Source organism: Poecile atricapillus, chromosome 23, assembly GCF_030490865.1.
Source record: "Poecile atricapillus isolate bPoeAtr1 chromosome 23, bPoeAtr1.hap1, whole genome shotgun sequence".
Taxonomy (NCBI): Eukaryota; Metazoa; Chordata; class Aves; order Passeriformes; family Paridae; genus Poecile; species Poecile atricapillus.
Genome location: NC_081271.1, coordinates 7,377,272 through 7,390,004, shown reverse-complemented (window position 1 = coordinate 7,390,004; position 12,733 = coordinate 7,377,272). Strand labels below are relative to the sequence as shown.

The window sequence follows — 12,733 nt, the reverse complement described above, 5'->3', positions numbered from 1 at the left end:
CCGTGCAGTGCAGCCGCTGGAGATCCGTCCGGCGGGCGGGGACTGGGGCAGGTGTTGCTCACCCTGCTCCTCCCTGCGCTCAAGCCCAGACCCGTCCGTGCCCCGGCGCAGCAGAGCCGGTGGCGGCGGCGGGCTCAGGTAAGGGATTCTCCCACCCCGCCGGGACCCCCGGGACCTCCTCCCTGCCTCCGGACACCCAGCGCGACGTGGAGCTGGTTGGGGAAACTGAGGCACGGCCAGGCGACGGCGCTGGAAAAGCGGTGTGAACCCTCTCCCCCCCGCCCCGCCTTCACCCCGGCCCCCCTGCCCCATTTTCACTCCCTCCCCAAGAGTTTGGGGATCTTGGGGTACTGGCGACCCCCTTTTCCTAGGCCGGCGGTCGCACCCACTGCAGGATCCACCGCTAGCCCAGACGGAAAAGAAAGGAAAACTGGGAGAGGTGCCCAGCGAAACCAGCTGGGGCGGGAGCGAGGGCCCCCCCGCACCCCGAGCACCTTTGACCCCCTCGAGGGTATCACCCTCCCCCCGCTTTGAGCTGTCCACACCCTTTATTTATGGCAGGACCTGCAAGAAGGAAAAGCAAACACAGCCCCGCGTCCCCCCCGCCGCCATCGCGGCACGCCCGGAGCGCCATGGGGGGTTTTGGGGGTGCAGGGTGGGGGCGCCCATGGGTGCAGCCTGGCTGGGGGCGTGGGGTCGAGCTGTGTCCCCGCTGTTACCCGCAGGGTCCCGGCGCGGCATGGGGGAGGCAAGTGACATGGACAGCAGGATCATGCTGCACTCGGGTGAGAAGGGCGTGTGGGGGTGAGGGAGGTTTTGGGGTGCTCCTGTCGCCCATGGGTGGTCTGATAGACGTGCCCCTCCTTCCCAGGCAGAGAACAGAGCACTTGGGTGCATGGGGACATGCTGGGGACACACGAGCTGCCTGGAGAAAGCTTTGGGGAAATGAGGGGGTGGAGGAATGGAGGCTTCCCCTGCGTTTGGGGAGGCACCCCAAGTGCAGTGGGGGGTGCTCTGGACAGGATTTGACTCAGACAGGTTTGGCTTGGGATGGCTGAGTCAGACTGAAACCTTCCTCCTGTGCCCCCCCAGGAGGGATGGCACACGTGTCTCGGGGGGGGCTGAAGTGCCCATGGTGCTGCTGGGGGGAATTTAATGCATACCCTGTGTGCTTGGAGAACCCATGGGTGCTGCTGGGGGAGGGCTTCCTGAATATCCTGGGGGGGGTTGGAACACCAGTGGGTGCTGCTGGGTGGGTGAAACAGGTGTTCCAGGGGACTCAGTACACCCATGGGTGCTGCTGGGAGGGTCATGGCTGCGTTTTCCACCCCCTGTGATGGAGGGAAACTAAGGCAGGGAGGCTGTGGGATGGCCGCGGGGTGGCACTGGGTGTTCCCATCCCTCCAGATGTCCATGTGTCTGTTCCAGGCCCTGACAGCCTGATGTCCCTCCCGAAGGAGCGGGTGCAGGCAGGGCGGCGGCAGCAGCAGGTGTTGGAGGCCCAGCTCGATGGCTGCATCCAGGAGCTGCGGCAGCTGTGCCTGCGTGAGGCGGTGAGCAGGACACACGGACCCCCTGCCTGCCCTCACATGCTGCCATGGCTCTGCTCAGTGTCCCTGTGCCATCCTCAGGAGCTGACGGGGACCCTGCCCTGTGAGTACCCCCTGAAAGCTGGTGAGAAGCCCCCCAAGGTCCGTCGCAGGGTCGGGGCTGCCTTCAAGCTGGATGAGATCGTCGTTCTTTGTGGGGTGGTGAGGCAGTCCCTGGGGTACAAAGGTGGTGGGGACCCCTCCCCACCTCTTTTCCCCTCCCCTCCCGTCACCTTTCCCCCTCCCCTCCCCTCGCCTCACTTCCTGAGGGTCACCTGGAAATGGTGCCATCCCCATCCCATGGGTGGTGGTTGGGTACCAAGTGTAGGGGGGAATTTTCAAGCATGGTGTATGGTGTTGGGGTACTGAGATGCCCCAGTGAAGGGAGGTGTTTAGGTCTGAATGCAATTTGGTGTTGGGGTGCCCAGGAAGTGGGACAAGGTAGGGTTCCAAGCATGATGGGTGGTGTTGGGGTGTTAATGGGGTTATCATGGGGTCCTAAGCATAATGTGTGGAGTTGGGGTGCCAAGGTGATGGGTGTGGCGGGGTCCCAGGTGTATCAGGGTGCCAGAATTATGGGAGGAGGTGGGTTCCAAATGTTAAGGGTAGTGGTGGGGTCCTGAGCATAATGGCTGGTGTTGGGTTCCAAGAGTGATGCTGGGTGTTGGAGTCCCAGATGACATGCTGGGAGGGGTTGGGATCCCAAGTGCTGTGGGTGGTGTTGGGCTGTTAAGCACGATGAGGGGCTTGGGGGTGTCGAGGTGTATTTCTGAGCATGTCCTGTGCCCCCAGGACCCTCTGGAGCGGGAGCGGGCACTGCAGCTGCAGATTGCCGAAGCCTCCCGCCGGCTCTGCCATGAGGAGAACATCGGCCGGCAGGTGCGGAAGAGGCGGCAGACGGCAGCACTCCGGGAGGAGCAGAAGCTGCGGGACTTGGAGCAGGTCTTGAGCCAGCGGCGGCTCCTGGCAGGGCAGCAGGACACCAGTACTGCCAAGGGTGAGCCCCCCGAGCCCCCCAGGTGGTGGGGTAATGCTGGAGAACAGGGAGGCAGAATAGGGTGCTGCTTGGTTGGGTGTCCCTGGGGAATGCACCCCAATTCCCCGTTCTCTGTGAATGCACCCCACAGGATGCAGCCCAGTCCTTCATCCCAAGTGCATGCACCCCTCTGGATGCACCCCAATATGCCATCCACAATGCTTGCATCCCAGTTCCCATCCCTGGTGAATGCAGCTCCCTGGATGCACCCCAATTTCCCATTCCTGATGAATACACCCCCTGAATGCACCCCAACTTTCAGTCCCCTGTGAATACAACCCAGTTCTACACCCCCAATGAGTGTGCCCCCCCAAAATGCCCCCCAGCATACCATCCCTGGTGAATGCACCCCAATTCCCTATCCCTGCTGAATATGCCCCTGGAAGGCCATCCCTGATACACGCACTTCAATACACTCTCACTGTCAATGCACCCTGTTGAAGGTACCCCAGTACTTCATCTCTAGTGGTGGTACCCTTGTGAATGTACCCCAAAACTTTGTCCCAGTGCATGCATCCCAACACACCGTCCTTTGTGTATGTCCCCCCTTGAACACACCCCAAAACTTCATCCCCAGTGCATGTACCTCAATAAACCATTCCTGGCATATGTACCCCCTGAATGCACCTCAGAACTCCATCCATAGTGCATGCACCCTGATAAACCATCCCCAGTGGCACCCCACTGAATCCACCCCAGGGCTTCACCTCTATTGATTGCACCCCCCTGAATGTACCCCAATGCCTCACCCTTCCCACTTGCACCCCATAACTGTCCCAAATCACCCATCCCAAAGAGGGGCAGGATGTGGCCCAGCTGCCATGTCCCCATCCCAGTGGCGGCCATCCAAAGGGGTCCCCATTCTCTCCATCCCTGTCCCCTCCAGGGACCAGGGCCATGGTGGCGGCATCTCCTTCCCTGTTGGTGCCTCCAACCTGCCCATCCTGGGCAGGCTGGGAACTGCACGTGGCTCGGTAGAGCCGGCCCGGCCGGTACCGCTGCCATCGCAGAGCGTGTTGGGGCAGGTGGCGTGGGAGAGGGGAGCAGAGGCCCGCGGGGACGTGCTGGGTGGTGGCGGGGCCGTGGGAGCGCTTTGGCACCCGGAAGCGGCCGCGGCTCTGTTCTCACAGGGCCCTGCCCCACAGAGCTCAGTGCCTCTGACGAGAGCACCATGTCTGACACCGGCCTGCTGGAGGAGGGTGAGGGGCCTCTGGGGACCAGGGGGGACCCCTGGTATGTTCCCTCCATTTCAACCCTTCCTGTGTCTCCTCTATCCCTCCTCTCCCTGTGTCCTCTCCATCCCAGCCCCCCACATCTCCCCTCCATGCCAACCATCCAGCTGTTCCCTCAATCCCAACCCTTTCTTTGTGTCCCCTCCATCCCAACCCTCCATCTCTCCTGCAGAGGACAGAGAGCCATCAGAACCTGCCGCCCCAAAGAGGTCCCCATCTCCTAAGGACCCCACAGAGGAGGAGGAGAAGGAGCTGGGGCTTCTGATGCCCCCCCTCAATCACTGGCAGGAGGCCAGCCTGGACAGACCCTATGAGAGGGCCAAAAATCCCAGTATCAACCCTGAGGATGGGGAAACCCAGCGCTCCCAATGCCGTCTTGGGTCCCTGATGGCTGCCCCTGCCAGCTCCTTGGCCCCCAGCAGCCCTGGTTCCGCAGGATCCTCAGTGTCCAGGACAGGAGGCCCTCCCTACCAGTTTGTCCCCATCCGGACCCTGGTGCTGTGCCAGCAGGCGGGCTCCAGTGCTCCCAGCACCCCAGAGCCATTGGGACGGCAGGGACAGACCCAGTCTCTGAGGTATGTCCTGAGCATGGGGAGGATAGACAAGGGCTTCTGCAAGGGAGGGTGGAGGTAATTCTGTGTGGATGATGGGGCTCCATCCATGGGAAGGAGGACGGGAATAACCCTGTGAAGATGATGGAGCTCAGCTCATATGGAGGATGTTGGAAATAATCCCATAGGAAGTATGGAGATAGTCCCACTGTCAGTAAGATGGAGCTAACCCTGTGGGAAGGAGGATGGGAGTAATCCTGTGGGAGAGGATGAAGATGGATGAATCATGGCGATGATGGAGCTAAACCCAGGGGGAGGAGGATGGAGATAATCCCATGGAGAAGATAATAGAGAGAACACCAAGGAAAGTGTGGACCTAACTCTATGCAGGGGATGGAGAAAATCTTATGGGGAGGACAGACACAATCCCATGGGGAGGAGATGGAACTAACCCCATGGAGATGATGGAACTCAGTCACTGGGAGGATGGAGATAATCCTGTGGGGATGTAGGGGAAAACTCTGTGGGGAGGATGAATAGAAATGCTTGGGAGGAGGTTGGATAATCCCATGGAGAGGATGGAGGTAACCCTATGAAAATGATGGAGGTCAGCCCCATGGGGAGGATGAACTAATCCCGTGGGAAGAGGCTAGATGTCTCCCCACGGGGTGGTTGTGCCTCACACCTATGGGTGCACCTTTCCCAGGGCTTGCCCTGGCTTTGGGGTGAGGGGAAGGGTCCTCCTGCAGCCACAGTGTCTTGCCTGCAGGGTGGACCCGTGCTGCCAGCCAGCTGAGCCACGGGGCCGCAGTGCTGCATCCCGCCGGCGCCCCACGTACTACACAGTCACTGTGCCCACCTCCTGCGTCCTGACCCCCAGCCCCGTGTGTCGCTCTGGCTCTGATGACAGCATCTCTGACCTCTCCAGCGTCTCCCATGCCACCTCCCCGGGCAGCAGCAGCCCTGACGTGTCCTTTGCAGTTCCGCTGCCCCTTGCCAAGCCTGGTTATTACCCACGGGGTGCCCTCCAGCTCCTGCCGCCCGCTGGCCCCCTGACTTTCCTGTATGAGCAGGATCTGGCCCCACTGCGGTACCAGCGTCTGGTGCCCTCACGTAGCCGCATCGTGCGCACACCCTCGCTCAAAGACTACGTGCCCACGGGAGCCCGGGGGCTCTCCAAGGCTGCTGTCACTGAGGAACTGAAGTCATGGCACCAACGCGCCCAGCTGAGGGGTTCCCGGCCCCACTCCCTCGACCGGCAAGGGACTTTCCAGAGAGCCCGTGGTGGGACCACCGGGGACATGCCCATTGCTCATGGAGTCCTGTCACTGGTTCAGGTAGGACACAGGCTCTGGCTGGGAGTGGTCACGTGGGAGAAGAGGGACCCCCTGAGTGCTGTCCTGCAGGTGACATGAGTTGTCACCCTGAGGTAGTGTAGGGACGTGTGGCTCTGGTGGGATCCCATGAGGATTTCTAGAGCAGGAGTGAAGTCCTGAGGGGGTCCATGGGCTCCTATAAGAGTTCTTAGGACAGGACTGGGATCCCAGAAGGGACCCTGGGGCAGGACCATGGTCTCAGGAGGGTTCTGAGGAGAGGATCAAGGTCCTTTAAGATTCTTTGGGGAAGGATCAGAACCCTCTGAGGGTCCTCTGAGCAGGTCCAAGATCCCATAGGTTGAGTCTGGAGGGTCCCTGATAGTCCCTGGGGCAGGATCAGGGTCCTGAGTGGGTTCCCCATGGGAAGATCAGGATCCTGAGGGAATCACGGGATGAATTCAGGTCCCAGAGGGGTCCCTGAGGAGGTCCAATGGCCAGGACCAGGGTCTTCTGTTCTTGGGAACAGAAGTAAGGTCTTTAAGGTCCTTTGGGCCAGGATGAGGACCTGCTGAGGGTCCCATGGACAGGTTTGCAGTCCCACATGGGTCCCAGGGACTGGGGTCCCATGTCAGTCTCTGGGATAAGGCCAGGACCTTAAGGGGGTCTCTGGAGCAGGACTGGGGTTCCATGTGGGTCCCTACTTTCTCTTGAACATCCTGAGGGCAAGAACAGGATCCTGCAGGGGTTCCTGTGGCAGAACTGGGGTCCCACAGCAAAGACCAGAACCTTAAGGGGGTTACTGGGGCAAGACTGGGGTCCCACAAGAGTCCCATGGGAAGGACCAGAATTTCAAGGGGGTCCCTAGGGCAGGATCCATGTGGGTCCCTCCTGTCACACTCAGGTTCCCACAAGCAGGACTCATGTGAGTCCCTGCTGCAGCACTGGGGTGCCCCTGAGTGGGGAAGGATCCCTGCAGACATTTCAGTGGCCAGCTCTCCCTCTCCACCTGGGAGTCTCACTGGGACAAATGGATCCACAGCACAGCTGGGACATGCGGGGCGAGTGAGGATCTGGCCATGCCCGCACAACTCCCCCAGCCCAACCGCGGTGCTGGGATGTGCCCCCCGTGGTGCTCCCAAGCAAGGTAGGGTGCCAACACCCACAGGGTCTTTGTCCCACCAGGGTCCCCCGGTGCAGGTGCTGCGACGCTCAGTACCCAGCGTGCCTGTGCAGGTCTATGTGCCTGAGAACGGCGAGATTGTCACACAAGTGTGAGTGCCACACCCCCACCCCGGCGCGGGGGCACATCCTGGCTGGCCCAGGGACGGCAGGGACGTCTCACGCTTCCCCACCCCGGCGTGGGGGCACAGGAGGGAGCCACAGTGGGATGGCAGGGGCTGGCCCCCACTTTGTGTTCCCTCAGTGGCACTGCAATGCTGATAGGGACACTGTGACCCCCAGTGACCTTGGTGTCACCACCACCCTGAATTTAAGGCTCTGGTCTTTAATAAAGGTGGTTTTTGGGATATGTCACTCTCAGGATGTGTCACCTGTGTGTCCCCTCTGAGGTCTCATATCCTGGGTCCAGTTGGCGTTGCCAGGATGTGACTCGGAGGATTTGGGGTCTGGCTGTGCTCAGGGCAGTAATGGGGTGATCACAGTGCCAAGAGGGTGCCCCAGATCCAGCTGTGCACCCCTGGTACCCAGTGACCCAAGCTGGGAAAGGGGCAGGGATTAGAAGGGAAGGATGGAATGGAGGTGAGGGGTGCAGGAGGGTGGGCATGAAGGGTGCAGGGGAGGGGTGCAGGGATGGGTGAAAGGATGGGGTGCAGGGGGAGGGAAATAAGATGTTCAGGGAAAGGATGGGGCTGGAGAAAGGGTGCTGTGAACCAAAGTGGTGGGGTGCAGGGAAGGGATGGGGTACAGGGCAGGCAAATGAGGAGTGCAGAGGTGGGATGAAGTGGGACAAGGGGTGCTGGGAGGGGAAATGATGGGGAGCAGGGGGTAGGGAAGGGATTGGATGTGGGGGATGGGGTGCGGGGAGTGGTGCAAGGATAATGGGAAGGATGTGGTGCAGGAAGAGGGGAAATAAGGATTGCCGGGGGGGTACAGTGATGGGATGCAGTGCCAGAGAAGCACTCCGGTCCCCACATCCCCTCCCGGCCCTGCCAGTGCCCGGGGCCGGCGGCTCCGCTCCTCCCGGTGGGGGCGGGCGGGGGCCGGTGGCTGCGGCGGGAGGCGGCGTCGGGGTGGGGGCGGGAGAGGGGGACACACCGGGCAGCAACCGAGCTCCGCCGGGCTGCGGCGTCACTGCGGGCCTGCGCCGGCTCCGCACCGGCACCGGGAGACACCGGCAGAGGGAGCAGCCCCGCGGCACCAGCACCGGACGGGCACGGGAGCGGCCCCGGTCCCGGTGCCGCCGCGCAGCCGCCGCCCCTGTCCCGGGCAGCGCTGAGCGGGGACACCGGGCCCGGCCCAGGGATGGGGCCCGGCGGCCCTGGGAGCGGCTGGCCCCTGGCTGGGACCCTGCTGGTGGCCGTGGCCGCCTCGATGGGTAAGAGACATACGGGGACCGGGGAGGGCCGGGGGATCCGGTGCCACCCTGCGACTGGACACGGTGCCACCCTCCGCTGACACGGGGATCCCACTGGGTGGGACTTGGTGCCACGAGCCGTGACTGTGAGTCGTGCCACACACGGTCCCTTTGACCGGGGGGGTGGCTTGCAACAGTGTCCCCCTGGGCACTGTGTCCACGTCTCCCAAACCCGTCTCCCGTTTGCCGCTTTCGGGATGTCCCCGGTAGCCGCTGACCCCCGGGAAGAGCAGGCATAGAGCCGATGGCTAACCGAGCCGGGATGCCCAACCCCGGGTAATCTAGGGGCTTCCCATGCCCGAACCCTGTGCCTCAGCTTCCCCACTTGTCCCTGAGCTGCTGTGGTCCCATTTTGGGATGTGTGAATAATGCCATGTGAGACTCCCGCAAAGCCCATTTCCGCGGCTCCCCGCCCGCTGCCCCGGCGCCTCCGGCCGCCCCCGGGCCTCGGCCCGCGGCTATTTCTGGGGAGACAGGTGGCTTCGGACAGAAATAGAGCAGGAAGTGCTACTGCAACACGCGGAAGGGGGGGCGAGCTGGAAGAATCTGGAGGGGTCGGAAAGCTGGGTGGGATGGAGAGTGGTCTGCAACAGTGTAGGGCTGGATGGAGCAGGGTGTCGGGGTACATAGGGACAGGGCTTGGAAGGAAGTAGGACGGGATGGAGCAGGACATGGGGGTACACAGGGGCAGGATTGAGCAGGGTTTTAAGGTATATGGGGCAGGATGGAGCAGGGTATGGGGGATATGGGACTGGGTATGAGGGACAGGGGGACAGGAAGGAGCAGGGTATTTGGGGGTGTATAGGGGCATACTTTGGGGGTCCATGGAGCAGGATGGACTGGGGTACAAGCGAATAGGACACAGTGGGGTACAGATTGTGCTCATGTGGGGAATGAAGGGCATGGGGTGCTGCTGATGCCCCCGAGGGTGGTGATGGCCAGGTGCTCCAAGGCCCCGGTGATGGGTGGCTGTCCACAGTGGCCGGGGGTGAAGACTGCCTGTGGTACGTGGACAGAAACGGGTCATGGCACCCCGGCTTCGACTGCGAGTTCTTCACCTTCTGCTGCGGCACGTGCCACCAGCGGTACTGCTGCCGAGACCCTCTGCGCCTGCTCACCGAGCGCCAGCAGCGCCACTGTCTCGCCTTCAGGTGCCACAGCCAGGGCTGTTGGGGCTGGGGGCTCCCCTGGGTGCTGGGACCGGGTGCTGGGCACTAGTACTGGGTGCTGGTGATGGGCAGTTGTACTGGGTGCTGGTCATTGTGTGCTATGCACTGGGCAGTGATGCTGGGCACTGGTATTGGGTGCTGGGCTGGGGTACTGGGGGTTGGACATTGGTACTGAGCAGTGGCACTGGGTGCTGGATGCTGGGTGCTCTGCACTGGTACTTGGCAGGGGAACTTGGGCACCAGGCACTGTTACTGGATGCTGAATGCAGGTGCTGTGCACTGGTTCTGAGCACTGGGGTGTGGCACTGGGCAGTGCTGCTGGGTTCCAAGCTGTTGACTCTGGGTGCTGGACACTAATACTGGGTGCTGGGCATTGAGTGCTGGGTACTGGGCACCGGGCAGTGCTGCTGGGTGTTGGATACTGGTACTGGGGTGTTAGGCTCTGGGCACTGGTACTGGGCATTGGAGCTTTGCAGTGGGTGCTGGGCACTGCTGTTGGGTGCTGTGCCCTTTGTACTGGGTGCTGGGCTCTTGGTATTGGTACTGGGTGCTGGTATTGGGTTCTGGGTGCTGGACACTGGGACTGGACACTGGATGCTGTGCACTGATACTGGGCACTGCACATTGGGGATGGATGCTGTGGATTGGTCATTGGTACTGGGTGCTGGACACTGGCACTGAAAACTTGCACTGGGCAGTGCTGGGCACTGGTTACTGCTACTGGATGTTGGGCAGTGGTCACTGGTACTGGGTGCTGACAGCAGTGCTGGACAGCGTCACTGGGCATTGGTTCTGGGCACTGGGCATTGGTTCTGGGCACTGGGCAGTGGCACTGGGTACTGGGCAGTATCAGTGGGTGCTGGCTGGGGGAATGTGCCACGGGTGCCCCCCAAGCCCTGCTCCCCACAGCCCCAAGACCATCGCGGGCATCGCCTCAGCCGTGGTGCTTTTCATCGCCATCGTCACCACCATCGTCTGCTGCTTCATGTGCTCCTGCTGCTACTTGTACCAGCGCCGGCAGCACTCCCGCACCCCCCTACAAGGTGTGGGGCTGGGGGGGCAGGGATGAGGGTGCAGGAGGAGGAGGGGGGTTCAGGAGGGTCCTGTAGGAAAAAGGGTTGGAGCAGGGTAGGGGGGGCCTAGAGGAATTCAGGGGGGATGGGGGTCTGGTGGGGGGCTGTATGGATGGGGGATGCAGGGATGGGGGTGTGCAGGAGGAGGGGATCAAGAGGATCCTGCAGGTAAGGAGGTGCAGGGTTAAGAGGAGCTGGGGGAATGGGAGGGTGCAGGAATGGGGGGTGCACGGATGGGGGGTGCAGGAGGAGGTTCAGTGCATGACGGTGCTGTAGGTACAGGGTGGGGGATTGGGAGAGCCTGGACAGAGGCCTGTGGGAGTTGGGGTGTGTGGGTGGGTTATAGGGATGGGAGGTGCAGGAGGGTCCTGTAGGTACAGAGTGGAGGGGTTTGGGAAGAGGTGAGGTGGGAAGGCCTGGAGGAATGCAGGGTGGGGAGTGGAGTGGCTGCAGAAGGGTTCTTGAGGTACAAGATTATGGGATTTTGAGGGGGCCTCAAGGAATGCAGAGAGGACTGGGGGTGGAAAGGGGGAAGTTGCAGGGATGGGGGTTTGCAGTATCCTGTAGGTACAGAGTGAAGGGGTCTGGGGGGGGCTGGAGATGTGCAGGGGTTTTGGGGTGCAAGGTAGAAGCTGAAGGGATGAGAGGGAGCAGAGGAGTCCTATAGGTGTAGGGCGTGGGGGGGGTGGTAGGGCAGGGAAGGAGAAGGGGGGGCTGTTGGAATGCAGGGGGACATCAGGAGGGTGAGGATGGAGGTGTAGGAGGCAGGGTAGGGTACAGGGATGGGGGAAGCAGGAGAGGTCCTGGGGTACAGGGTGGAGGGGTTGGCAGGGGTGAGGTGGTGGGACCTGAAAGGATGCTGGGGGAAAATTGAGCACTGGGGTGGGGGCTGTGGATAACACCCTGGCAACCACCACCCCGAGGGCCACTGCCACCCTTAGGCACCCCTGTCCCTGTGCCGGGGTGCCACAGACACCAATTTCTTCTGCAGGCCCGGAAATCCCCCTCTCCAGCTACCCCCCCGCAGCTCCCCCAGCTCCCTTCCCCGTGGACCCCAAAGCCGGCCCAATGCCTCCCCAGCCTGGCTTCACCCCCATGGCCATGTACCCTGCACCCGGCTCTGCCGCCCAGTACCCCATGTACCCCTCCGGCCCCCCTGTCTACAACCCCACAGGTGAGCACCTTTTGGGGGGGGGGAACGGGGACCCTTCCTATTCCCCAGGGGCCCGGTGGCCTGGTAACACCCCCTCTGCTCCCGCAGCACCACCGCCCTACGTTCCGGCACAGCCCAGCTACCCCGGAGCATGAGCCCCCGCGGGGACCCCCGCACCCGCCGCCGGCCAGCGGGGCCAGGCTGGGGACCCCTGGGACCCCCGCTGGCGCTGGGGGACTGCCCCAGCTGGCGCTGGATCGGGCTCTTCCCGGCCATCCTGAGGTGATCCGGTGCCAACAGAACAGGGCGGCCCTTGTGCCGCACACTGGCTCCTTTGTGGGTGCCTTCTCCCCCAGCTCTGGGTGCCAGCGGCCCCGAGCACCCGCCGGGGGGGCCCGGGGGGGTCCCCCGAGGGCCGTGCACGGCTGTCTCCCTGCACGCCCACCCCCGGATTCACGCCCTGCTCTTCTTTCCCCCGGGACTGGCATTAAACCACGTCTTCTGCCCACAGCCTGCTGTCGTCTCGGTGACTCGAACAGGGAAAGAACGCCCCCAGCCCCCTTCCCGCAAACTGTAACACGGGGGAACATCAATCCCACCCTCTCCTTTCTGCTCCCGAGGCTTCTCCATCCCTGAATTGTGTCGGGACGGGTAATTCCCACCACATCAGCCATTTGGATGAGCCAGCCTGGAGTGCTGCTGCTCATCCAGCCCCCTTCACTCAAAACGGGGGTGTCAATTCACCCCTGCGATCTTTCGGGTGAGAAAATGGCAAATTCAGCACCAGGATTGGGACAGTGAGCACATGAACAATTCCTCTGTCCATGCCCCCTCCCCTGCACAGGAATAAGCAGGGAAGGGTGGGTGGGTGGTGTGTCACTCCGATGGTTGTTCCCGGTGGGATTCATCCCCGCCCAGGATCGTTGGCTAAATCTGGGACCAGAGTCTATCTGTCCAGGAGAAAAGCCAGGCAGAGCCGCCTGGAAGGACAAACCCCTGTCCCATCTCCCAGGCCCCTGCA

The 12,733-nt window shown here is 62.3% G+C and overlaps 2 protein-coding genes across 5 annotated transcripts; both read left to right on the top strand.

Annotated features, from left to right (window-relative positions):
* Positions 1-7,211, top strand: INAVA (innate immunity activator). Of its 4 annotated transcripts, none has more exons than XM_058855997.1 (8): positions 1-260; positions 726-785; positions 1,429-1,553; positions 1,632-1,748; positions 2,382-2,586; positions 3,931-4,432; positions 5,178-5,745; positions 6,907-7,211. In XM_058855997.1, exons 2-8 carry the CDS (start codon positions 740-742, stop codon positions 6,997-6,999), a joined length of 1,656 nt encoding a protein of 551 aa, XP_058711980.1. In that variant the 5' UTR covers positions 1-260; positions 726-739; the 3' UTR covers positions 7,000-7,211. The 4 variants fall into 4 exon arrangements, with proteins under 4 accessions (XP_058711980.1, XP_058711981.1, XP_058711979.1 ...); XM_058855998.1 differs by having other exon boundaries at positions 1,632-1,751; positions 4,030-4,432; XM_058855996.1 differs by having other exon boundaries at positions 1,632-1,751.
* Positions 7,212-7,983: 772 nt separating this feature from the next.
* SHISA4 (shisa family member 4) lies at positions 7,984-12,222 on the top strand. Its single transcript, XM_058856006.1, has 5 exons — positions 7,984-8,278; positions 9,297-9,468; positions 10,396-10,529; positions 11,551-11,733; positions 11,821-12,222. The coding sequence occupies exons 1-5, from the start codon at positions 8,206-8,208 to the stop codon at positions 11,865-11,867; spliced, it is 609 nt and encodes a 202-aa protein (XP_058711989.1). The 5' UTR covers positions 7,984-8,205; the 3' UTR covers positions 11,868-12,222.
* The last annotated feature ends 511 nt before the right edge of the window (positions 12,223-12,733 follow it).

Excerpts from the sequence above, each read along its gene's own strand:
- SHISA4 (XM_058856006.1), top strand. The coding sequence starts at position 8,206 with ATGGGGCCCGGCGGCCCTGGGAGCGGCTGGCCCCTGGCTGGGACCCTG. Across the intron at positions 8,279-9,296 it reads GGCCGTGGCCGCCTCGATGG|TGGCCGGGGGTGAAGACTGC; the intron begins GTAAGAGACATA and ends GGCTGTCCACAG. Across the intron at positions 11,734-11,820 it reads CCCTGTCTACAACCCCACAG|CACCACCGCCCTACGTTCCG; the intron begins GTGAGCACCTTT and ends CTGCTCCCGCAG.
- INAVA (XM_058855996.1), top strand. The coding sequence starts at position 740 with ATGGGGGAGGCAAGTGACATGGACAGCAGGATCATGCTGCACTCGG. Across the intron at positions 1,554-1,631 it reads AGCTGTGCCTGCGTGAGGCG|GAGCTGACGGGGACCCTGCC; the intron begins GTGAGCAGGACA and ends TGCCATCCTCAG. Across the intron at positions 2,587-3,930 it reads GGACACCAGTACTGCCAAGG|CCCCCCACATCTCCCCTCCA; the intron begins GTGAGCCCCCCG and ends TCTCCATCCCAG.